Here is a 24,925-nt window from a genome sequence, read left to right as displayed (position 1 = left end):
CCTGTGTAAAACCTTTGAGAGGATGGTTCTTGGCAGACTCTTATATAGAATCAGAGAACACATGTCTCCTTACATAAATGGCTTCACCCATGGTAAAGGTGTACATAATTGCATCATCACATTCCTAAGTGTGCATGGTGATTGTTACCGCCACAGTAAGATAAACTAGGAGAGAGAGAGAGAGAGAGAGAGAGAGAGAGAGAGAGAGAGAGAGTGTTTACAACGTGTTTGTTGACGTGTTTAATATGAAACAGATGGTCCTCGCCTTGGGCTGCAATTGGGTTGCGATTGCCCTTGACGGTAGTCTACCGAGTTCTACAGGACAGACCACTAGACCATAAAACGTGAGTGATCGTGAAGTATTAGAATATTCTAAGAAACTCTAAATAACTTTAATAAGTATATTTATGTACTGTAATTTGATCATATTATACAAATTGTCTCCTGATGTATCAACAGTTATAACATGTGAGTTACATTTAAGATGTTAACAGGCCATGTACTGTATATTGATTGTATTATTCATATTATGTGTCCTGAGATAACAGCATTTGTTATATGTGAATTGTTCTTTGACAGGTTTTGACCGAATTATATGATACGAGTCAACGTTGAGGGTTTATTTCTCCAGCAACAAACCAATAACGCTCCTATGAGCGTTAACAGTGATGAAAGGCACAGATACACCACATTTCTTGACCTAAAAGCTGCAGTTGATACTGCCAATAGACAACTGATATTGTCCGAACTAGCCAAAATGGATATAGGAGGTAGGCTGTTACACTGGATAAGTGGTTACCTAACCAACAGAAGGGCTGCTGCACTGTTTCAGGGTTACAAAAGTGAAGTTAAAGATATGCAACTTGGCACCCATCAAGGTGGAGTACTTAACCCTACTTTGTTCAATGTTCTTATGAATGCAGTATTAAATTTAATACCAGACAACCCCAGCAATACCACAATCAGCTATGCTGATGATATTCTTATACATACTAAAACTCATCGTGAAAAGCAAACCACCCTGAGCCATGTATACGCAGCCTGTGAGAACCTCGGTCTTATTATCTCCACTGAGAAAACTAAGGTGATCAACACACAAGCTGGTAACCGCAAACGCGGCCCCGCCAAGTTCAAGATAGGTAACAACACTATTGACTATGTTTCTTCTTTTAAATATCTTGGTGTCTCCGTCCCTTGTACCTGACCTGCCATACAACAGCTAACCCGCCTCTTAGAAGTGGTGCTAATATTAGAATTGTTAAAACAATGTACCTAGGCTATATATGATCTCTGATAGATTACCACGCACCAGCCCTGGTCCTTCGTGACAGGAAAGGCGTTAACAAGCTCGAGAAAATGCAAAATAAAGCCCTCAGAATTATCCTAGGATGTCCCATGAGCACTAAAGTACTTAATATGAGGAAAGAACTAGGTACACCCAGTGTCAAAGATAGAATAATTGAAGTAATCCTGATAATATTGTTTCCTTAAAATTGCTAGAATGTATGAACCATGGGACTGTTGAGTCTAAATGGATCCAAACTACAGCTACACACATGAAGATGTTTGGACTAGACGACCTGCAACCCTGGCGGATATCACAATACTGACATATCCGCCTAAAAAATTAATTATACAAAGTATTTATCTCCAACACACTGCCAAAGTGGGGGCTCTTGAACACATACACACTCTATTGACTGATGATAATATCAAACAGACCATCTACACTGATGGATCTCTAAACACCGCCTGTGGGAGGGCTGGAAGTGCTATTGTTGTGACTCAACCTGACGGTAATTTAATTGAGAAAGGAGTTAGAATTAACAACTGGGCACCCACTCTACAAACTGAATTAGTTGCCATGCTCACAGCTATTAAATTCATTGAAACCACGGTCACTGACAGTTTCATCATCACTGACTCTCTATCCTCATTACTTGCCCATGACACCCTCAACTAAAGTTGTCACGCTCTTGTCTCTGAAGCCAGACACAAATATGCGTACCTTGTTGACCGAGGTGTCAAGGTCACACTGTTGTGGTCCCCTCTTACATAGGCCTCATATAACATAACAGAGTTGATGCCCTCGCCAAACTCGCGTCTAACCAAGACACCGTTGAATACAATTTGGGTTGGTCAAAAAGAACCCTTAAAACTGTAATTAAGAAAGAACTTATTGGTGAATTAGACACAAGTAGACTACTGCAAACAGGCGCTAGTCGATCCATAGTTTACCATGATGAGATGTATCGAGTGAAACATGTATATGGAGCAAGTAACAAGATCACTAGATTAAAAGATGTTGTAACCGATATATTAAGGTTAGGATACAACTACCACTGGCAGTATGTTCCTCAAGCAGATGTAAACAAGTCTAAATGTAAAGTATGTGGCCAGACATATAGCCACACACTTGAACAACTATGTCCTCGACTGTGTGAAGATAGAACCTTTTAGGGATAGGTCCAAGCACACTGTGTGTGAAATGGCACAACACTTCGTCTCTAATGGCAAGATAGCCGACATATTAAGATTGTATCTACTTTTTTGCACTTAGCAGAAACGCCTACCTCCGGCCGGCTCATTCGCTAGGCCACGGTAGGACGCCACCCTCCGGGAGGCTCCATATTGTCTCACTGTTCAGTCCCCAAAACTTCTTCCATCAATAGTTCATTAACGGTGTATGTAAGTTCCACCATGTTTTTCACTACAACTGTACAGCAAAGTATATTTTTTAGCATTAAACTGTTATCATTTTATTGTCTAATCATCACTACATATAACAACACCCATCATCACTACATATAACATCATCCATCATCACTACATATAACACCATCCATCATCATTACATATAGCACCATCCATCATCACTACATATAGCACCACCATCACTACCATCACTACTACCACCATCATCACTACCACCACTACTACCACCATCATCATTACCACCACCATCATTATCACTACTATCAACCAGTCTCTACCACCACCACTATCACCACAAGCATGCCACTATCACCAACACCACCACTACCACTGTTACTACCACCGTCACCACCACCACTACATATAACAACATCCATCATCACTACATATGACACCACCCATCATCACTACAAATAACAACATCCATCATCACTACATATAACACCATACATCATCACTACATATAACACCATCCATCATCACTACAGATCGGTAAAGTAGTTTCCGAGATTCTCGTGCGAACAGGCAAACAAACAAACCCACCCACAAACAGACGGGCGGCTCATTCGCTAGGCCACGGTAGGACGCCACCCTCCGGGAGGCTCAACATTGTCTCACTGTTCAGTCCCCAAAACTTCTTCTTCCATCAATAGTTCATTAACGGTGTATGTAAGTTCCACCACGTTTTTCACTACAACGGTAGAGCAAAGTATATTTTTTTAGCATTAAACTGTTATTATTTTATTGTCTAATCATCACTACATATAACACCACCCATCATCACTACATATAACACCATCCATCATCACTACATATAACACCACCCATCATCACTACATATAACAACATCCATCATCACTACATATAACACCATCCATCATCACTACATATAACACCATCCATCATCACTACTTAAAACACCATCAATCATCACTACATATAACACCATCCATCATCACTACAGATGGGTGAAGTAGTTTTCGAGATTCTCGTGCGGACACACACACACACACAAACACACACACAAACACACAGACATTCTTCTTTGTTTTATATATATAGATATATATATAAATATAAAATATAATAATGGAAGCCCCTCGAGATCGAGAATGGCCGGCCCAAGGGCCTCCTTGGCGTGAATTTGTTAAGATGTAGAAGCTGTTGCCAACACAACAACCACACCCTACGTTAACGAGCTGCATGACCGAGTGTCAAGGAATAGTCCGAGAAAAATGGATAGCTCGCCAACAGCACTGGCTAATCATTACCCCGGAATACGATCCGCAAATCGATTAGCATCCAGGTTCCTAATTACTGCTGGGTAGACAGAGGCAAATGGAGTAAAGAAACTTAAGAACATAAGAACATAAGAAAATAAGGAATCTGCAATAGGCCGGTTGGGCTGTGCATGGCAGCTTCTGTCGAGAGTTACTACCACTCTCTATTTTCCATGAATCTATCTACCCTCCTTTTAAAACTCTCCAGCGTTCCAGCACTTACTGCAAAGTTGCTAAGCTTGTTCCACTCGTCCACCACCCTATTTGTGAACCAGTTCCTTCCTATCTCCCTCCTAAACCTAAACTTATCCAACTTATATCCGTTGCTACGCGTCCTATCCTGCTCGGATATTATAAGAACTTTATCTATATCACCTTTATTGATTCCTTTCACCCACTTAAATACTTCTATCATATCTCCCAGCACTCTTCGTCGTTCTAGGGAATGCAAGTTTAGCTTCTATAACCTATTTTGATATGGAAGGTTTCTAATCCCGGAATCATTTTCGTCATTCTATAATAAGGGCACCACAACTGAACCGCATAATGGAGGTGCGGCCTGACTAACGCAAGATATAGTTGCAATAAGACCTCTGCACTCTTATTACTTACACTTCTAGATATAAAACCTAATACTCTGTTTGCCTTATTTCGAACATTAACGCAAAGTTTTCTAGGCTGTAGGTCCGGGCATACAAGTACCCCTAAGTCTCTTTCACAAGTCGACCTTTCTAGGTTGATGTTGTTAAGGCTGTATACGTTGACAGTATTTGTTCTACCAATATTAAGTACGCTGCACTTGCTGGTGTTGAATTTCATTTGCCATTTCTCTGACCACTCCTGTAGTTTATTTAAATCCTCATGTAGTGCATTTGCATCCTGCCCTGAATTAATCTGCCGCCCTATTTTGGTGTCATCCGCAAACTTGCTTATGTCACTGTTGATCCCAGTATCTAGATCGTTTATATAGATTATGAACAAGAGTACGCCCAGTACTGACCCATGGGGAACCCCACTGGATACCCATCCCCACTCAGATTTAACACCATCTACGCTGACCCTCTGTGTTCTATCGTTGAGCCACGATTTTACCCAATTTAAAATGTTCCCCCTCGATACCATGAGCATTAATTTTTCTAAGAAGCCTCTGATGTGGTACTCTGTCAAACGCTTTGCTAAAGTCCAAGTAAATAACATCGTAATTATCGTCATTATCTACTACCTCGAAGACTTTCCTAAAAAATGTCAGCAGATTTGTTAGACAAGAGTCGTAGATTAATTTGCTTTTCTCTAAATGCGATCGAATGTTATTTGCTATAATTGATTCAAGAAATTTCCCCACTACTGACGTCAAACTAATCGGCCGGTAATTTGAATATGGGTACTACATTTGCCTGTTTCCACAAGTCTGGCACAACTCCCGTGTCTAATGATTTTGTAAATAAATATATTGTGTGTGTGTGTGTGTGTTTGCCAACCAACAGACACCAGCAGTCCACTATCATGAGAGAGGAAGGCATAGTATAGACTCACCGAGAATCCTGAGGAGAAAGCCTAAGAAGTAAGCGGCGATGGAGCCATAGGTGTTTACTCGGGCTGGGGCGTGGACTGCCAGGGTCAATTGCGGGAACAGCATCACGTACACCAGGTCCCCGCACAAGTAGCTAGAGGAGGATGGAGAGTCACTACACAAACAGTAGGGGGTAAATATCCAGGTAATGGGGATTACTACGCAAGAAGTGGGAGAGAATATCTATCCAGGCAATGAATAAGGGAAAGGTCATCACGTATGATCTGTGAAGGAAGGATTATTACACAAGTCGTGGGGAAGCTTGATTGGTTAATTGATGGGTATATAGTACATTATGGCATCGTCACAGTGTTTACTATTTACTAACAGTGTAACATAAAACTTCAGGTAAAATAAATACATATAGTCGTAAATATGAACTTAAAATTGAGACATCTGCTCCGAGAACAAAGGATAATTAGTAGTTTTATCCCATCCCCGAGTCCTGGTGGGATGCTGCTCCTAAGGTCCCTCAGGTTACGAGACTCGGCTAGAAAGTGCTTTATAGTCAAGGATGTGGCTATCAGGCCATCAGAGGCCTTGTGTTAGCCTTGAGTGACTATGGCAATCTCCCACCTCCGTGGCATTACGGGATATGTCCACGGCCGTAATTATAATTTCCAGGAGCTTGTTTGAGTCAGTAGTGGCATCCAGACAGTCCTGCCAGGCATTAAAAACAGTCCTATCCGTTTTGGTTTTCGAAAGGGATATCTGAAACTGGAAGGAAAAAATTTGGACCACCATCAATGAACTCCTTCATGAGTTTCCACCTAGGTGTGCTCCAGCAGTACAGCATATGTTGTTGGAATATAGTTGAATTATTTATATTTATTCCTGAAAAGTAACCTTAGTTAATTATTCGTGTTGTGGAACAGTATTTGTCCAGTCATACATCCAGATATGATGGTACGTCTGACAGAGCGCTGATTGCGTCAGTCGTGTCCGGTTAAGCATTTCACGTTGCTGTTAAAGTGATACATTGTGTGTTGTTATGTGTCTAAACTTAGTTCCTGTTACAAACGCTACCCACAACAACTCTGAAAGGACAACAGCATCTGTGTCTGCGGTGTGGATGATCACATACCTGTAGACACACTTTGTAACATTAATGACATGGACCATCATTCGAGGAATATATCGCGGTTGTGAGACCTCTATACTCTTGTTAACCTGCTTCCCTCCCCTGTGTGCTGTGGCAGATGACTTCCTGACATCTGGATCAAACGTGTGAACAACTCCGGTGTACACTCTTCTCCTCCTGTTGCCACGCGTGTTATTTAAGCTTTCCAGATTTGTAAACTTCCTAGACAATGTCTATACGTTGTCTTCTATTAACCAGGGACATAATGTACACAGCAAATTCGGTTATACAATACTACCTGAATATTGGTGAAGTCTGCAGCTTCAAATTATTAATTACTTATTAATTATAACAACATCAGCGTAGGAAAGACGCTGAATATTGTCTTATTCGTACGACAATACCTAATCTAAGCAGTTAACCATGTCTGCCTTTGTCCAAGTGCTCAATTTTCCATGATGTGTCAACAACAGTGGACATCTAGATTCAAATGCGAGAAGAATATCTCAAGATTACCGTGTACCACATGTCAACTGATAGATGACAAATCAACTACACTCCAGAGAACTGTGGCATCTCCCTGAAGTACAGTATCTAGGATTAAAACTGTTGTGTATCTGGTGTCATTCCAAAAAGGCGGATTGTTACATCTTGGTCAGAATTCCGAGAGGTTTGGTGCAATCGAGGGAGGGGGGGGGGTGGAAGGGGGTGTCATGTAGGGGAACCAGCGTCGAGGAGGGGTATAAGTGTCGAGAAGGGGTACCAGTGTCGGAGAGGGGTACCAGTGTCGGGGAGGGGTACCAGTGTCGGAGAGGGGTAAAAGTGTCTGGGTGATAGACCGGCTGGCACTGGCAGTGAACGGACGTGTAGGGAAGAGCTCCTGGAAATACGGAGATTCCTGGGCCCCGTCGGGCCGTACTGCCCTGATTCTTGTCATTCCCTATGGGGGATCAACTGGGACTCAAGAATTACGCACTAAAAATTCCTGATCGAAGCATCACATAGGGAAATAACAGTATTCTCTACTGTTTAAGCCGGCCGGGCTCCTTGGCCCAGTGTGTGTGAGGGGAGCTGCCGTAGGCCTATGGGTCAGTGGCTGCTCCGCCTGAACCCCTCAGCCGCATACCACCACGCTCAGCCAGTGCCATGCTGCCAAACGGTGAGACAAAACCACAATCACACACTTGTACACCATTTCAAATATGAATCTTAACCTGCTCTTTTCGCCATACCCAACTGCTTTTCTTGGGAGTGAACTGCCCTTGTGGTCTTTAAAACCTTCAACCAAGACAGTGGGGCAACTGATATTCCGGCCCTCTTTCTTGCCGGCATAGGGAAGATAGGAGTGACAGTGCTATACACATAACCTTCGCCGATCTATCGTGCTTCGCTCAAAGAAGCAAAAATGACTGTCAAAGCGAAAATACTAATCACAGACCAGAGTCCACCTGACAAGTTTGCCAAGCGGAAGCTGACAGAAATTGTTAGCAAACACATGGTCAGGTATCAGAACGTAATAGTAGCAAACAAGTGATCGTGGGGACTTCGTGCCCGGTGGCGGGTCCGGTGGTACAGTTTACCGAGGTTGTTATAATCATGGTCGTGGTTGTTATAATCATGGTCGTGGTTGTTATAATCATGGTCGTGGTTGTTATAATCATAGTCGTGGTTGTTATAATCATGGTTGTGGTTGTTATAATCATGGTTGTGGTTGTTATAATCATGGTCGTGGTTGTTATAATCATGGTCGTGGCTGTTGTAATCATGGTCGTGGTCGTGATACTTACAGTATCTAATATACTATAAGAAGGAATGGAATAAAGGTTAGAATAATTAATTAAAGAAATATTCGACATAAAGAGAGGTTAAAATCATAAAAAAAAATATTATGAATCACCGATGATCATTCCGAGATAAGTTATATTATGAAGAGAAGTGACCTTGATTCTCGTTATATTAGTCACCATCTGCTTAAGTCATCACCTGTGTTTAGTCATCATAGTCATCATCTACATTAGTCAGTTTTAGGCCCATCTCACATGACTGACCGACCATCGATGTTCTTTCCGCGCAAGGGTGTTAGTTTTCAATGCGTCTTATTATTTACGCTGGTGGATGTAAGACCTCCTACCCTCACTGACGCAGCTATGGTCAATTTAGTGTTATTCTTGTTTATAAATGCCCTCTAATCTGTCTCAAGTCTATCCGTCCTGTCTATTGCCATCCCAACTGTCTGCTCGTCTGCGTGGTGTTTGAATGTAAGCCCGTCTGTACGAATGTGAACCAGTCAGTCAGCTGTCTGTCTGTCATGTTAGTTGCCATATTGTCTATTTCTGCATGTATGAATCTGTCTATTTTTGTCAACTTCCTGTCTGTTTCACTGTCTATATTCACCCTGTGTCTATTGTAGTCATCTTCTCCATGCATTCCTGTTATTATCTTTTTATCTCTTCTCCTTTTCCACAGGAATACGTATACACTGTAGCTGTAAGATCGTCTGGCAACTTTGAAACTGCTGTGCATCCAGACACATGATGAAACTCAGCTCCCCCTTACCTGTTATCTCTAACTATTGTCTGTTTCCCCTTCTTTCTTCTATTTACTCATCTTCCTTCCTTTACTAATCCAAACAACATTAAAAAAAAAGTAGACTAAGAAAAAAAATGGGGGAGGAGGAGGAAGCCGTATGATAACTGCAATCGTCCAGCCGGCTGACAGCGTACAGCGACATCTGTTGCCAGCATAAATAAAATCGTAAATTAATGCGTTCCTAAAGAAAATATTGACATGGGACCAGGTTTGTTCCACTCTCCGAATTGTTTGCTATTTTTCCACGAAGTTTGATGAAAAACTATTGTGCCATTTCGCCTGCCCAGAACAGATACACGCACCCCTAGCGCTATAGTATATTAGATAACAAACGGCAGATGCTTCTACAATTATTTCTTTGAACAAGGCCCTGTAACCTCCAACGACCACCTACCTATAATCATGACTATTTCAGCAACACCAATAACTATACTTGCTCCACCACAGAGAATCGCCAAGCAGACCGACTGGGACCTATTCAATGAAAAAGCTACAGCCGAACTTAAGGCCAAGGACATGACAATCCTGCAGACCACAGACAACCAGCCGGTGAACAGAATAAACGAAGAAATCAATACATGGTGTGAAGCCATAGCAACAGCCTATCTGGAAGCCACGCCTCTCAAAAGCAACAGAACTCTCCCACACCCACAACAGACTCCAAAACTCATAGCCCTCACAAACCAATTCCAACTGCTACAACAGAGAGCCGAGACCCATGGTTGGGACATCGTAAGCTACAATATATACAGAAGAATTCGGGAGGAAATAAAATCAAGATCTCTGGAACAAAGCAACCTTAAATGGGCCGAAATAGTTGAACAACTCTCACATACATACAACGATGTCTAGTGCCTGTATCGACAGACACTAACTAACCCATGACACAACCCAAACACAATATTAGCTTAGCTAGGCGGTCAGCCCGCCCTCTCTTACCCCCTCCTAAATTTCTTCAATTTCCGAACTATAATTTCCTAACACCCACCTCTAATCTTCCTTCATACCTCATTTCTCTAAAAAAAAAAAAAAAAAAAAAAAATTAAGGACGGTCGGGTGACGGGCAAGTCGATGGGAATGATTGAAACCTGCCTTTTGACGCACTGAATATTTATTGATATGGTCAAAAACTTGCAGAGAACAAGGCGTTCATTAGTATGACATGGTGATCCACCTGATACATAATTAGTTAATCTCACATAATTTTATCTAAGCTACATAAGATCATTAAACATAGTGACATAATACAAAGTTCATAACTCTAATAATTTTAGTTACGTTTCATTCGGCATTCTCTTATTGCTCCAGATAAGGCAGAAACGAGAAGGTCTAATTGGTCCACAAAATATAGTACTGAGTGGGTACGTCATCACGCAGGCTGTACTTACAAGTGCAGGTCGATGTAAATTAGTATGGTGTTCCAAGAGACAACAGTACTGCGTTAATTGTCTTAGCACAAAACTCAGGGACAGGATTGTGAGTTGCTCACAGTATGGCTGTAGAGGGTGAAAAGCGTCACGGAGGCCAGACAGTCACGCCACCTGCCGAGCTGTCTATTCAGCAGAAAACAAGACCGATTGGAAGAAAACATCCCTTCAGCTCTCCCCTCTCCTCTCCTACATCAGGTCAGGAGGTACGGGGTCGTAGAATGAGAGAGTTATATTTGTTTGGGTAAGGTGACACTCGTAGACGGCACATCGGTTGAGCCCCTGGGAGGCAGGGAGCAAATGCCAACACTGTGTAGCTTAAGCCAGTGATAACAGTGCCAGTGTCATGGGGTAACAGTGTCGGGGAGGGATATCAGCGTCGGGGAGGGGTACCAGTGTCGGGTAGGGGTACCAGTGTCGGGAAGGGGTACCAGTGTCTGGGAGGGGTACCAGTGTCTGGGAGGGGTACCAGTGTCGGGGAGTGTTACCAGTGTCTGGGAATGGTACCAGTGTCTCGGAGGGGTACCAGAGTCTGGGAGGGGTACCAGTGTCAGGGAAGGGTACCAGTGTCAGGAAGGGTTCCAGAGTCTGGGAGGGGTACCAGTGTCAGGGGGCGGTACCAATGTCAGGGAGGGGTACCAGAGTCTAAGAGGGGTACCAGTGTCAGGAAAGGGTACTAGTTTCAGGGAGGAGTACTAGAGTCGGGGAAGGGTACCAGTGTTAGGGCGGGGAACCAGTATCGGGAAGGAGTACTCGTGTCAGGGAAGGTACCAGTGTCTGGAAGGGGTATCAGAATTTAGAAGAGGTACCAGTGTCTGGAAGGGGTATAAGAATTTAGAAGAGGTACCAGGGTCAGGGAGGGGTACCAGTGTCAGGGAGAGGTACCAGTGCCGGGGAGGGGTGCTAGAGTCTGAGAGGGGTACAAGTGTCATCGAGGGGTGCCAGTGTCGGGGAGGGGTACCAGTGTCGGGGAGGAGTACCAGTGTCTATTAGGGGTAGCAGTGTCTGGGAGGGTACCAGTGTCGTGAGGTACCAGTGTCGGGAAGGGTGCCAGTGTAGGGAGGAACCAGTATCGGGAAGGAGTACTCGTGTCATGGAAGGTACCAGTGTCTGGAAGGGGTATCAGAATTTAGAAGAGGCATCAGGGTCAGGGAGGTGTACCAGTGTCAGGGAGAGGTACCAGTGCCGGGGAGGGGTGCTAGAGTCTGAGAGGGGTACAAGTGTCATCGAGGGGTGCCAGTGTCGGGGAGGGGTACCAGTGTCGGGAGGTACCAGTGTCTATTAGGGGTAGCAGTGTCTGGGAGGTACCAGTGTCGTGAAGGGTACCAGGTCAGGGAAGGGTGCTAGTGTAGGGAGGTACCAGTGTCGGGAGGAGTGCCAGAGTCAGGAGGATACCAGTGTCGAAGAGGGGGTAGGAGAATGAGGAAAGGGTACTAGTGTCAGGGAGGGTTCCAGTGTCAGGAGAGATACCAGTGTCGGTGAGGGGTAGGAGAATCAGGAAAAGGTACCTGGGTCAGGGAAGGGTACCAGTGTCTGGAATGGGTGCCAGTGTCAGTTGGTGCCAGTGTCAGGGAAGGGTGCCAGTGAGGGGAGGGTGCCAGTGTCTGGGAGGGTGCCAGTGTCAGGAGGGTGCCAGTGTGGGGAGGTGCCAGTGTCGGAGGGTGTGCCCATTCTCTGGGAGGTACCAGTGTTTGGGAGGGTGCCAGTGTCGGGAGGTGCCAGTGTCTAGGAGGGTGCCAGTGTCGGGGAAGGTGCCAGTGTCTAGGAGGTGCCAGTGTCGGGGAGGTGCCATTCTCTGGGAGGAACCAGTGTTTGGGAGGTGCCAGTGTCGGGGAGGTGTGCCAGTGTCTGGGAGGGTGCCAGTGTTGGGGAGGTGCCATTCTCTGGGAGAGGTGCCAGTGTTTGGGATGGGTGCCAGTGTCGGGAGGGTGCCAGTGTTGCCAGTGTCGGGAGGTGCCAATGTTTGGGAGTGCCAGTGTCAGGGAGGTGCCATTCTCTGGGAGGGGTACCAGTGTCCCAGTGTCGAGGGGTGCCAGGGGTGCCAGTGTCAGGGGGGTGCCAGTGTCGGGGAGGTGCCACTGTCGGGAGGTGCCAGTGTCAGGAGGTACCAATGTCAGGGAGGATGCCAGTGTCGGGATGGCGTGCCAGTGTCGGGGAGGGTGCCATTTTCTGGGAGGTGCCAGCGTCTGGGAGGGTGCCAGTGTCGGGGAGGTACCAGTGTCGGGGAGTCCAGTGTCAGGAGGTACTAGTATCAACGATGGGTACCAGTGTTGGGGAGGTAACTTTGTCAGGGGAGGGTACCAGTGTCAGGGGTGTGCCAGTGTCGGGGAATAGTCCCAGTGTCGGGAAGGAGTACTAGTGTCAGGGGGGTGCCAGTGTCAGGGAGCGGTGCCGATGTTGTGGAGGGGTACCAGAGTCTGGGAGGGGTTCCAGTGTCAGCAAGGGGTGTCAATGTTGAGTAGGTGTACCTGTGTCAGGGAGAGGTACCAGTGTCAGAGAGGGGTACCAGTGTCAGGGAGTTGGTACCAGTGTCAGGGAGGGGTACCAGTGTCTGGGAGAGGTATCAGTGTCAGAGTTGGGTACCAGTATCAGGGACTGGTACCAGTGTCAGGATGGGGTATCAGAATCTAGGAGGGTACCAGTGTCAGGAAGGGGTATCAGAATCTAGGAGGGATACCAGTGTCAGGAAGGGGTCCCAGTGCCAGGAAGGAATACTAGTGTCGGGAAGAGGATCCAGAGTCTGTGAAGGGTACTGGTGTCTGGGAGGGGTACTAGTGTCAGGGGGGTACCAGACTAAGGGAAGGTTACCAATGGCGGGGAGGGGTACCGGTATCAGAGGGGTACCAGGGTCAGGGGGGGTATCAGTGTCAGGGAGGGGTACCAGTGTCAGGGAGGAATACCATTCTCGGGGATGGAAACCAGTGTCGGGGATGGGTACCAGTGTCGGGGAGGTGTAACAGTGTCAGGGAGGGGTACCAGTGTCTGGGATAGGTACCAGAGTCTAGGAGGGGTACCAGTGTTAGGGAGAGATACCAGGGTTGGGGAGGGGTACCAGAGTAACGGAAGGGTACCAGTTTTGGGGAGGGATACTTGAGTAACGGAAGGGTACCCTGTGTTGAGGAGGAGTACCAGAGTCTGTGAGGGATACCAGTGTCAACGAACGGGCACCAGTGTTTGGTAGAGGTACCTGTATCGCGGAGGGGTACTAGTGTCGGGGAGGGATACCAGTGTCGAGTAGGGGTACCAATGATAGGGAGGAGTATCAATGTCGGGGAGGGGTGCCAATATCGGCGAGGGGTACCAATGTCGGCGAGGGGTACCAATGTCGGAGAGGGGTACCAGTGTCTGGGAGAAGTACTAGTGTCGGGAAGAGGTACCAGAGACAGGGAAGAGTACCAATGTCTAGGAGGGGTACCAGTGTCAGCGAGGGGTGTCAATGTTGAGGTGGGAAACCAGTGTCGGGGAGGGGTACCAATGTCGGGGAAGGGTACCAATGTCGAGGAGGAGCGCCAGTTTCGGGGAGGGGTACCAGTGTCTGTGGGGGGGTACCAGTGTGGGGAAGGGATACCAATGTTGGGGAGGGGTACCAGTGTCAGCGAGGGGTGTCAATGTTGAGGTGGGAACCATTGTCGAGAAAGGGTTCCATTATCGGGGAGGGGTACCGACGTTGTGGAGGGGTACCAGTGTCGGGGAGGGGTACCGACGTTGTGGAGGGGTACCAGTGTCAATGGGGTACCGGTGTCGGGGAGGGGTACCAGTGTGAGAGAAGGTTACCAGTGTTGTGGAATGGTGTATCAGTCCCTGTCTTGTAGGCAGAAGTATTTATATAAATGGGTTAATTACATTAGACTCATATACTCTATCATCCTCTGTAACTTTCCACTAGCTATGAGATAGCATGTTCAGAGCACGTGATAAGGTGTGCCCACGGGAAGTCGCGTCAGTTAGTGCTGAGTTAAGCATTAAGTAACCGGCTCTCTGGCCTCCTATTGCGGGCAGTAGTTTGATAACCAGACTAGACGAAGACGTTATTGAGATCCATCGTGGATGGTTCCGTCTTCCTTCGAGGGAGGACGTCGGATATATTTCTGCACTCCCTCGACCTTAAAATTGCTAGAATGTATGAACCATGGGACTACTGAGTCTAAATGGATCCAAACTACAGCTACACATATGAAGATGCTTGGACTAGACCACCTGTACAAAGTTGAGACACAACAGCGCTTCCTGCCACCCTGGCGGACAGTTCCCTTCGATATCACAATACCGACGTATCCGCCTAAAAAATTAATTATACAAAGCATTTATCTCCAACACACTGCCAAATTGAGAGCTCTTGAACACATACACACTCTACAGACTGATGATAATATCACACAGACCATCTACACTGATGGATCTCTTAACACCGCCTGTGGCAGGGTTGGAAGTGCTGTTGTTGTGACTCAACCTGACGGTAATATAATTGAGAAAGGAGTTAGAATTAACAACTGGGCATCCACTCCACAAACTGAATTAGTTGCCATACTCACAGCTATTAAATTCATTGAAACCACTGTTACTGACAGTCTCATCATCACTGACTCTCTATCCTCACTACTTGTCCTTGGCACCCTCGACTCAGGTTGTCACGCTCTTGTCTCTGAAGCCAGACACAAATATGCGTGCCTTGTTGACCGGGGTGTCGAGGTCAAACTGTTGTGGATCCCCTCTCACATAGGCCTCATAAAACATGACAGAGTTGATGCCCTCGCCAACTCGCGTCTAACAAAGACACCGTTGAATACAATTTGGGTCTGTCAAAAAGAACCCTTAAAACTGTAATTAGGAAAGAACTTATTGATGTGACGCAAGTAGACTGGTGCAAAAAGGCACTAGTCGATCCATAGGTTACCATGATGAGATGTATCAAGTGAAACATGTACTGTATATGGAGCAAGTAACAAGATCACTAGATTACAAGATGTTGTAACCGCTAGATTAAGGTTAGGATATAAGTACCTTTGGCAGTATGTTCCTCAAGCAGATGTAAACAAAACTAAATGTAAAGTGTGTGGCCATACATACGGCCACACACTTGAACACTACGTCCTCGACTGTGTGAAGATAGAACCTTTTAGGGACAGGTCCAAGCACACTCTGTGTGAAATGGCACAACACTTCATCTCTAATGGCAAGATAGCTGACATATTAAGATTGTATCCACTTTTTTGCACTTAGTAACTATATCAGTTCTCATGTACAGAACCAAATACGCAATGTGCTTGAATACCTCTCACATAAATGTGAATAACAAAGTGTGAGGCCAGACATACTGCCTCACACGCCTGTGTTCACTCATTTGTGAATCAGTTACCCTTTATGTATAGAACTAAACAAATAATCTAAATGAAATACTGTGTAACATTCAGTGCTATAATATCCTGACAAAGGGGGTTAATTATTATGACCCTTTGTAAACTCTACTCTGTAATCCTTTTGCGCTACCGCTCACAGGATGAGTGTGGGGTGCAAAATAAAGTAGCCGCTGTAGCGGCAAAACAGAAAATCAAATACTCATTCTCACTCACCGCTCATCAACATGACATACTTAGCAGAGCTATTTAACATAGCCTCCGGCCTCATTTAACACTCATAGCTACAGTGATTAAGTTACGGTGATAATCCTTTTTGAAAGTGTACATAGAAACATTTTATAATAAATACAAGCAAAGGAACATATTGGATTTCCCTACAGAAGTTTCAATGTACTATTACATGTTCTAATTCTATTAAATAATCGTAGAATCAACGATTAAAGGATCAGTTCAAGGAAACCAGAGTCAGGGGATACCAGTGTCTGTGAGGGGTACCAGTGTCAGGGGGTACCAATGTCGGGGAGCGGTACCAATGTCAGAGAGGGGTACTTGTGGCAGGGAGGGGTACCAGTGTCAATGGGATACCAGTGTCGGGGATGGATGCCAGTGTCAGGGAGGGGTACCAGTGTCGGAGAGGTGGTACCAGTGTCGGGGAGGGGTACTTGTGTCAATGGGATACCAGTGTCGGGGATGGATGCCAGTGTCAGGGAGGGGTACCAGTGTCGGAGAGGTAGTACCAGTGTCGGGTAGGGTTACCTAATTTTGGGAGGGGTAGCAGTGTCAGGGGGGTACCAGTGTAAGGGGGTTACCGATGTCGGGGATATGTGCCAATGATATGAATGGGTGTAAATGTGCGGATGGTACCAGTGTTTGGGAGGGCTACCAGTTTCGGATTACGTTGTCAGCACCTCAACGTCGGGAAATGGGCTCCCCGAAACCACCACCACCTCATCACAACACTATTGGAGAATAAAAGTAATGCCCGTGTTTAGGAGACGTGCCAATTGTCAGTTGCGTGTGCCAGTATCGAGGATGGTTGCTAGCGTCAGGAAGGAGGACGATATGGAATATCAATGTTTGGGATATGTGGCGGCATGATGAGGGGCACCATTGTTGAAAATGTTTGGATGTGACACCAATATGGAGAATGTATGCTAGTGTTGATGAGGAGCACCTGTGTCGGGAAGAAGTGTCAGTAACATAGGGGAGTACCACTGTTTGGGAAGAGTTCTAATGTCAAGGATGAGGGCCAGGGCCAGTATTGTCGCATGACGCTGCTGTACGGAAAGGATGCAAGGGGAGTGATGCCAGTTTCGGAGATACTGCAAAATGTCTCCAAAATGCGTTAGCTTTTGGGAGGGACGTAAGGACTGAACAGGGTCTTCAGTTTAGGGAAAGGTGCCTTTTTTTCTGGGTATATGACTAAAATCTTTGGAGAAAGGTGCCAAAGTTTGGGAAAGATGTCAGCGCAGGGGAGGATCGCCAATGTTAGAGAGGGGCAATCGTGTCTGGGAAGGGCGCCAATATCAAGAATGGATGCGAGTCTCGAGAAAGAGCATCAGGATGTTAGATTGGTATGCCATTGCTAAAGAGGGGTGTCATGGAGTTAGGGAGAGGTGTTTGAGATTCAGGATGGCATTGTAGTACGAGGAAGGGATACTAGAGTATTAATAGTAAGTATCAGTACATAAGCGAGGCGTATCAGAATATCAAAGGGTTGAAAGGGTGAAAAGGAGAGGTTCTAGAATGTTAATTAGGGATGTGAGTGTTGAGGAGTAATGCTACTGTCGGCGAAAAATGTAAGATTGTAAAGTAGGTGTGTATCAGAAAGGAATGCTTGTGTTGGGGAGAGGTGCCGAAGGTAAGATAAGTTTGTCAGTGTCAGTGAAGAGTGCCAGAGTCTCAGATGGGAGTGCTAAAGCGTCAGGGTGGAAACAGAAATTATGGGAAGAGCTAACTGAGTGTCAGGGAGTTGTGCTAATATCTGGGAACAGTGGTAGATTTATGGACGGAGTGACAGTGTTGTAGATGGGGAATTACAGTATAACAGAGCGACCACTTACAAAAGTTCGTAGATGGAGTTTCCCCTGATGGCGATAATGGCAGCGATACAAGCAACGACCACCACAGAGATGCGCATCACTATCAAAATCTCCCGATCGCCTGCCTGCAACACATAAAACTGTGTCATACATTGAAAAACTTACAACGAATAATACTAGTGTACGAAATGAAGTTTTAGTGGATTTCACTAACCCTATACGCTAAATTCATACAAAATAGGTTTTTGTGACTTACTATCAGGGCTGTGGAGTCGAAGACAAAACCTTCGACTCCGACTCCGACTCCTCAAATTTTTATGCTTCCGACTCCGACTCCGACTCCGACTCCTTGGCATATTTGTAACAACTATTTCTACCATCCTAATTGTAATTTGTATGTTGTAACCTGCATAGGTAAAAAGTAAAACACCGTCGCTATACTGCTACAGCTATATTAATGATCTGGACGATATTTAAGAACTACAAAAAGATGATAGGCTTGACTTTCAAAGTTTCAATCAAAAGAAAAATAAATTTATTAAGAATTCAAGATATTAACTAGAAAACACCATTTACATGTATATCTAAAAGTTCGATCTCAGCATATGAATTTTGTTTAAGCTCATAATCTGATGTGGATCTAAATGATGATCCTACAATTCCTTTTAAACTAAAGTTATATATTTATGTACATTAAAGAAATGAATACCTTATTAAGGAAAATGGATAAACCTTACATGATTAAGTTATTAAATTAAATTTGCCTTAATCTCACCAAAAACAGGTTGTAGCTAATGGTTTTGTAGCTGAGAGCCTCTGTGCAGTTTTCAACGAAACAAAATTTGATATAATTCAAAATTTCAAATGGTAAAGAAGAGACTATCGTCCAAAATTATAGTGCTATACTGTGCCTGCTACAATAAATTCATAATAATGCTTATAAAATGGAAATAAATTCTTTTAATAATTTAAGAAAATTAGTGGGATCAGTGGAATCACTACAATGAATATGCCTGAGTTCATATATTTGTTCTTAGGAACAGAATAGCTTCAGTCGGAGTCGGAGTCGGAGTCTGGACAATTTTACCGACTCCGACTCCGACTCCACAAGCCGAAATTTCCTCCGACTCCTCGACTCCGACTCCACAGCCCTGCTTACTATGATGAAAACATAATTATATGAAAGGCGAAATGGGTGAAAGTTGTGTTGAGAATGAAATCAATGTGTGCTGCAGTTGTTGTCGAGGGCTCGATCTCTCGCACTTTCTCTACCAATAATGGTGCCCCGCAGAGTTCTTTCTTTCACCTACTCTTCCTTCTTTTTATCAATGATTTACTTCACACTACGATTAATTATATCCATTATTTCGCTGATGATTCAACTCTTCACTCTTCTTCACATTTTTCCCTTCCCCCGAACTCTCAAACTAGATCTGTTTTTAGAGCCGATATAACTTCGTCAATCAATGTGAATCTGTGCAGCATCTCCGAATGGGGAGGTAGAAACTTGGTTAAATTCAATAGTAATAAAACACAGTATTTACCAATTACACTTTCCAAATTAGATGATCTCCCACCAATCACACTTCAGGACGCAATCATTCTGCCAAATTCTAAAATAGATGAACTGGGCCTCACCATTTCCTCTAATATGTCATGGAAGCCACACATCCACAACATTGCTAAAGCTGCCTCCCGAAACCTGGGAATGCTATAGAAATGCCGTAGCGGTTTCACTCCTGAGCATTTGCTTCAAGTTTATAAAGGATTCATTCGTCCGAACTTGGAGTACTGCTCTCATATCTGGGGTGGAATCAAAGGCATTTCGTCTTATTAACTCTCCTCCTTTAGTTGATAATCCCTCTTCCCTTTCTCTTCCTCGCAATGTTGCTTCACTCTCTCTCTTTTACAGGTACTTTAACGGGCAATGTTCGGTGGATTTGGCATTCCGTGTACCGCCGGCAAGACCTGGGGCTGGTTTTCCGAGGTGATAATTAGCCAGTGCCGTCCTGGTGGCCCAAGTACCGGATGGCCTTGAACACGAAGGGCAACCAGTATCATATGCATTTGTCGTGCTTGTTTGTGTTTTTGTGTGCGTGTGTAATTGTATTATCACGATCACATAAATAAACCTCACGATCTTAGACCATCACTGAACCTACTGCTCTATCTTCCCTCTTCACTAGTAAATCAGGTGACTCAGTGGACTGCCGCGTCGCTGGATATTAACACCCACACGCTCATGTTATGCTCCGTCGTCTATAAAACATGTTTAAGACTAGTTAGTAATCTTTCCCTGTATTGTAAATTTAAACTTATGATATAACATGTATGAGCAGCAGTAAGTGATGTAATCTAGCATTCAAGATTCAGAGTGTATATGTTGAAAGCTTCAACTATATTTAAGTGTAATGAAAATTGAATTCAGGTGATATATGTGAATGCCCAGCCAAATCTATAATAACTGTTTTACCTGTCGTGAAATTATGAGATATGCATTCAAAATTGAAGTTATATGTTTTTGATTTGCAACCACCAGTGAATCTGATGACTGTATTGAAGTTGTTATGCCATCACTCCTCTTAATCAGGAATTTGTCACTAGTCAAATAAGAGGTGACGATTGATTGTGAAAGCATTAAGAAACAAACCCCTGTCATTAGTGGTCACAGCAACAAGCAGGGTAAACACTATAATGACTCGAATATTATATCCACCAGGGTCTTAATAAGCCTCGGATTAACTCATATTGAGGAGGAATCATACACTGCATAATTTCGTATTATAATAAAATTAGGAACGTATTTACAAATACAAGTAAAAGAACAATTCAAACACAAACAACCACAGCCTAAATTACACTTGAACTGTACAAAAGAATAAGCCACTTATCTCCATAAATATATATATCCTGAGTCCAAACGAACTGTACCAGGATACCAGGAGCGTACTCTTTCGCCAGCCAAGCTCGCCTGCTTTTCCTCACTCACTTGGGGAGCGGGTGGACCAGTGACCCACACAGTGCTGATACTATGTAACCAAATATCAAACTATTTTACCTTACTAATATATATTTTACCTAACTAATACACGACATAGGCTGATTTACTTAATCAATATATGTAGTATTAAACAATTATTACATACAGGAACAAAATAAAATAAAATTAAGCCCTACCGACTGAACAAGCAGGGTAACCTCTGAACAGGAAAGGTAATTCTATATTCAATACATATTCGGTGCCATATAACAAAGTGATGGTCATTTTTGTATTAAAGAAACTCATTAATGATTGATCAGAATCCGTTAAAGTCTCCACTCATGAAGTCTCACAGCCATGGGTAATTCATTCCATACGTCTTGAACGCTGACCAATTTAATTTATGCATTTCAAGTTTAAATACTGATTAGAATATTAGCATTAGCCTTCAGAAGTTATATAAACCCATAATACTAATTTACATAAGCCAATGTATACCGTAACCGAGATCGATAAATATGTCCGTAAAAATTACGACTATGTAACCCTTGGGTATAAAACAGAGGAAGCAGCCATGTAATCTCTTCCTTTCCTTCAATTTTCCTCCCTCTTTTACCTTGATCCTACACCAGTCCCTTCCCTCCCCAAATTACCACCAAAGTACTTCCAATCCTAATCCCTGCCTTCCCATTCAGTATTACAAGCAATAGCCCTCACCTTATCTACAGACGTCAAGTCAAGTCAAAAGAGAGCCCTCAGCCTTCGCCGTGATCGGACCTCTCTCTCCAGACCCCTCACCGCCAAAGCCAGCCAGTCAACCTTGTTTCTACTGTTGACGACAGGACCACATCTCGACCTCTCTGATTATCACTGGACGTCCCAGGAATCCCGTTTGGGACAACGCCCTTTGTGGATCTCCACCTTTGGATAACGACCACGAACGTCACCGGACTACCTCACGAGCGTTCAAGAGTGTCAACCCTAGCTAGTCCTCCCCGGACAGTGAGTGACCCACACCCCCGCTGGAAGGCGGCTATTGATTGGCAGTACTGACGTGGTTTGAGGTCTTTCTCTCTAACTAAAATCCTTCCTTGCTTGCCCTGGCCGAGGCACCTGCTTTATTTAAGTATTCGTGCTAGAGCCCCTCCAGTGGCGGACACCTCACAGCTGAGTGGGATTGTGTGTGTTCATTGGGGGTTGGGGACAAACAGGCCGATTCCATAGTGACGGCTGTGATCGTGCAGTCACTCCACTGTGCAGGGGGTTGTCTCTTGTAAAATCAAAGAATGGCCTCCAATAACCTTCTACATACACTCCAATACCACATTGGTTAGTGTTTCACGCACATGTCAATAATGTGCAATATTTCTATTACCCGAATCAAACCAATGTGATACATATGTGTCAGGATGTAGGCAAACATTTAGTAGTAGAATGTTATCCTATAGAACCAGACAATTGTGAAATTAGTAGTAATGCAATCACAACCTTGCCTACTCGCAATCATCATGCATTTCCCTAAATATAAGTATCAGTAGTCTTCATATTGTATCTGATAAACTTAAACTCCTATCCTACATTAATAAAACATAGTTTCCTGATTTACAGGATTCTCTTCCTTTGTATTTATCTTCCGGTATAGTGCTACCTGGTTTACTTGTACCTAACAACATATTTATCAGTTCCTTGATTGTTATGATAATTTGTTACAGAAAGATTTCTTTTAGATACACAATGGTTTCAATGAAAACTATTCGGGAGGAATTGCAAAAGCATGTGCAAGAAGAAAAAGTTTAGCTAAAGCACACTTTTTTGTAACAAGGTTAGGTACACCTAGGATTTAAGCCATGAGGTCTCGGTTGGATGTGGCCGAGCGGTGTAACAGCATCATTTGTATTATATAAATATTCACCCAAATGTATACAGTAATACCAAATACTCCACCAAGTTATTCAACTGCTGATATTATACATGGCAGGGAGTAAGCGAGGTCTGGGCGAGGCAAGCTCATGTTAGCACACCAGTAAATCTGAAGTGTTTTCTTTCCCACACTCTAAAGGGCAGACGAGGTCAACCAAATCATAACAGACCTGGCCTGCTCTGCATCTCTCTCTCTTGTCATAGAGACAGGAGAGAGATCAAATTCTTACCATTCACTAAGGTGTGAACACCTCACTTCATGTTCTCATATATAAGTGCACTAAAGACACTTCCCCTGGTAGGGAAGGCATAATATACTCTCAACCAAACTCAGTACCTGTGTATATAGTTTTGTAGGAATGAAAAAACTCCAAAATAAGTGTTTACATCAGCCCAGCCACTTAAACAGTGGATTTCTGTGTACATGTTATGCAAGTGTTTATACCCATCCCTGGAGCGTGAAATTGTCACTCCGAAGGGGGGGTTTCGCCAGTAGAGAGGGGTCGGGGAAAGTGGGAATAAAAAAACAAGCAGGTCCTGGGAAGTAAAATTAGTTGCTCAGGACAAGGGGTAAAACAGGACCAGGGAAGAGTAGGTTTAAATGTATACTATACAAACAGTAGGAGCGTTAGAAATAAAATAGACTTGCTGAGAGCGGTTGTATGTACCGAGAATGTAGACGTCATAGCAATCACCGAAACTTGGATGAATCTGGCGAGCAAAATTTTTTTATCAGAGTACCACATAGAAGGGTACAACCTTTTTCACAAGGACAGGGAAGGTAGGAAGGGGGGAGGGGTCGCACTCTTCGTCAAGGATACATTAAAATGTTGTACTAATAATTCAATAAAGGGTGAAATAGGAACCGAGTCTGTGTGGGTAGAAATCACGGAAGGAAGAGAAAAACTAATTATGGGAGTGATTTACAGGCCCCCAAGTCTTAGCAAAGAAGCAGCTCAGCCCATATGGCAGGAAATGAGTAGGGCAGCAAAATATAACAACCTATGCATTATGGGGGATTTCAACTTCAGAAATATTGACTGGGACAACATTGTAGGCGACTATGAATCTGAAGACTTCCTAGACGCAGTACAGGACAATTTTTGAAACAACTAATTACAGAACCTACTAGAGGTGACAATATATTAGACCTAGTATTAACAAATAAAGAAAATATTATCAGAGATATCACAGTAGGGGAAGAACTAGGTAACAGTGATCACAGAGAAATCAGGTTCACCCTAAATTGGGAAACGAAAAACAATGACAATATGGTCAGAGTCCCAAACTTTCGGTTGGCGTATTATCAGGGGTTAAGAAGGTACCTAGGTGAGGTCACCTGGGAACAGTCACGTCAGTTCCCAGTAGGAAGTGGTGAGGTCATAGATGACACAACAATTGATCATGACTATAATATATTCACCAGTATACTACATAAAGCACAAGAACAAAATATACCATACAGAAAAATTAGGTCAAATAAGAATGAGCCAAGGTGGATGACCAGAAAACTTAAACATGACATAGGAATAAAGAAAGGAATATATAAGAAATTAAAGGGAGGGGAGGAGCAGCTCAGAAACAGGTATAATGAACTATCTAGGAATGTTAAGAAAAATGTAAGGAAAGCAAAGAGAGACTATGAAATCAAAATAGCAAGAGAATCCAAGGCGAATCCCAAGGGATTTTTCCAGGTATATAGGACAAAGGTCAAGGACAAAGTTGGGCCTTTAAAGTCAGGGAGGGGAGAATTGATAAATGGCAGTGAAGACATGAGCAAAGCATTGAACAGCTACTTCTTATCAGTTTTCACAGAAGAAATTTGCGATGAAATTCCGGAGGTGGAACTGATATTTAAGGGAAAGGAAGAAGAGAAATTAAAGAATATCACCATCAGAAAAGAGGATGTTCTTAAGAAGATAAATAAACTAAAGAACACAAAATCCCCAGGGCGGGATGAAATT

At 43.9% G+C, this 24,925-nt stretch overlaps 1 protein-coding gene across 2 annotated transcripts in view; it reads right to left on the bottom strand.

The window, feature by feature from the left end:
- The window catches only part of LOC121869300 (high-affinity choline transporter 1-like), a 317,712-nt gene that overhangs the window by 31,398 nt on the left and 261,389 nt on the right, over window positions 1–24,925 (bottom strand). Inside the window, exons 11-12 of one of the 2 annotated variants that reach the window (XM_042370545.1) lie at window positions 18,083–18,186; window positions 5,529–5,659 (exon numbers count right to left, since the gene is read on the bottom strand). In XM_042370545.1, the coding sequence (XP_042226479.1) occupies window positions 5,529–5,659; window positions 18,083–18,186 (235 nt within the window). The remainder of the gene's footprint in view (window positions 1–5,528; window positions 5,660–18,082; window positions 18,187–24,925) is intronic. The other variant, XM_042370547.1, reaches the window with a different exon arrangement.

This window comes from Homarus americanus, unplaced genomic scaffold, assembly GCF_018991925.1.
Source record: "Homarus americanus isolate GMGI-L3 unplaced genomic scaffold, GMGI_Hamer_2.0 scaffold36734, whole genome shotgun sequence".
Taxonomy (NCBI): Eukaryota; Metazoa; Arthropoda; class Malacostraca; order Decapoda; family Nephropidae; genus Homarus; species Homarus americanus.
This window is presented reverse-complemented; position numbering and strand designations above follow the sequence as displayed.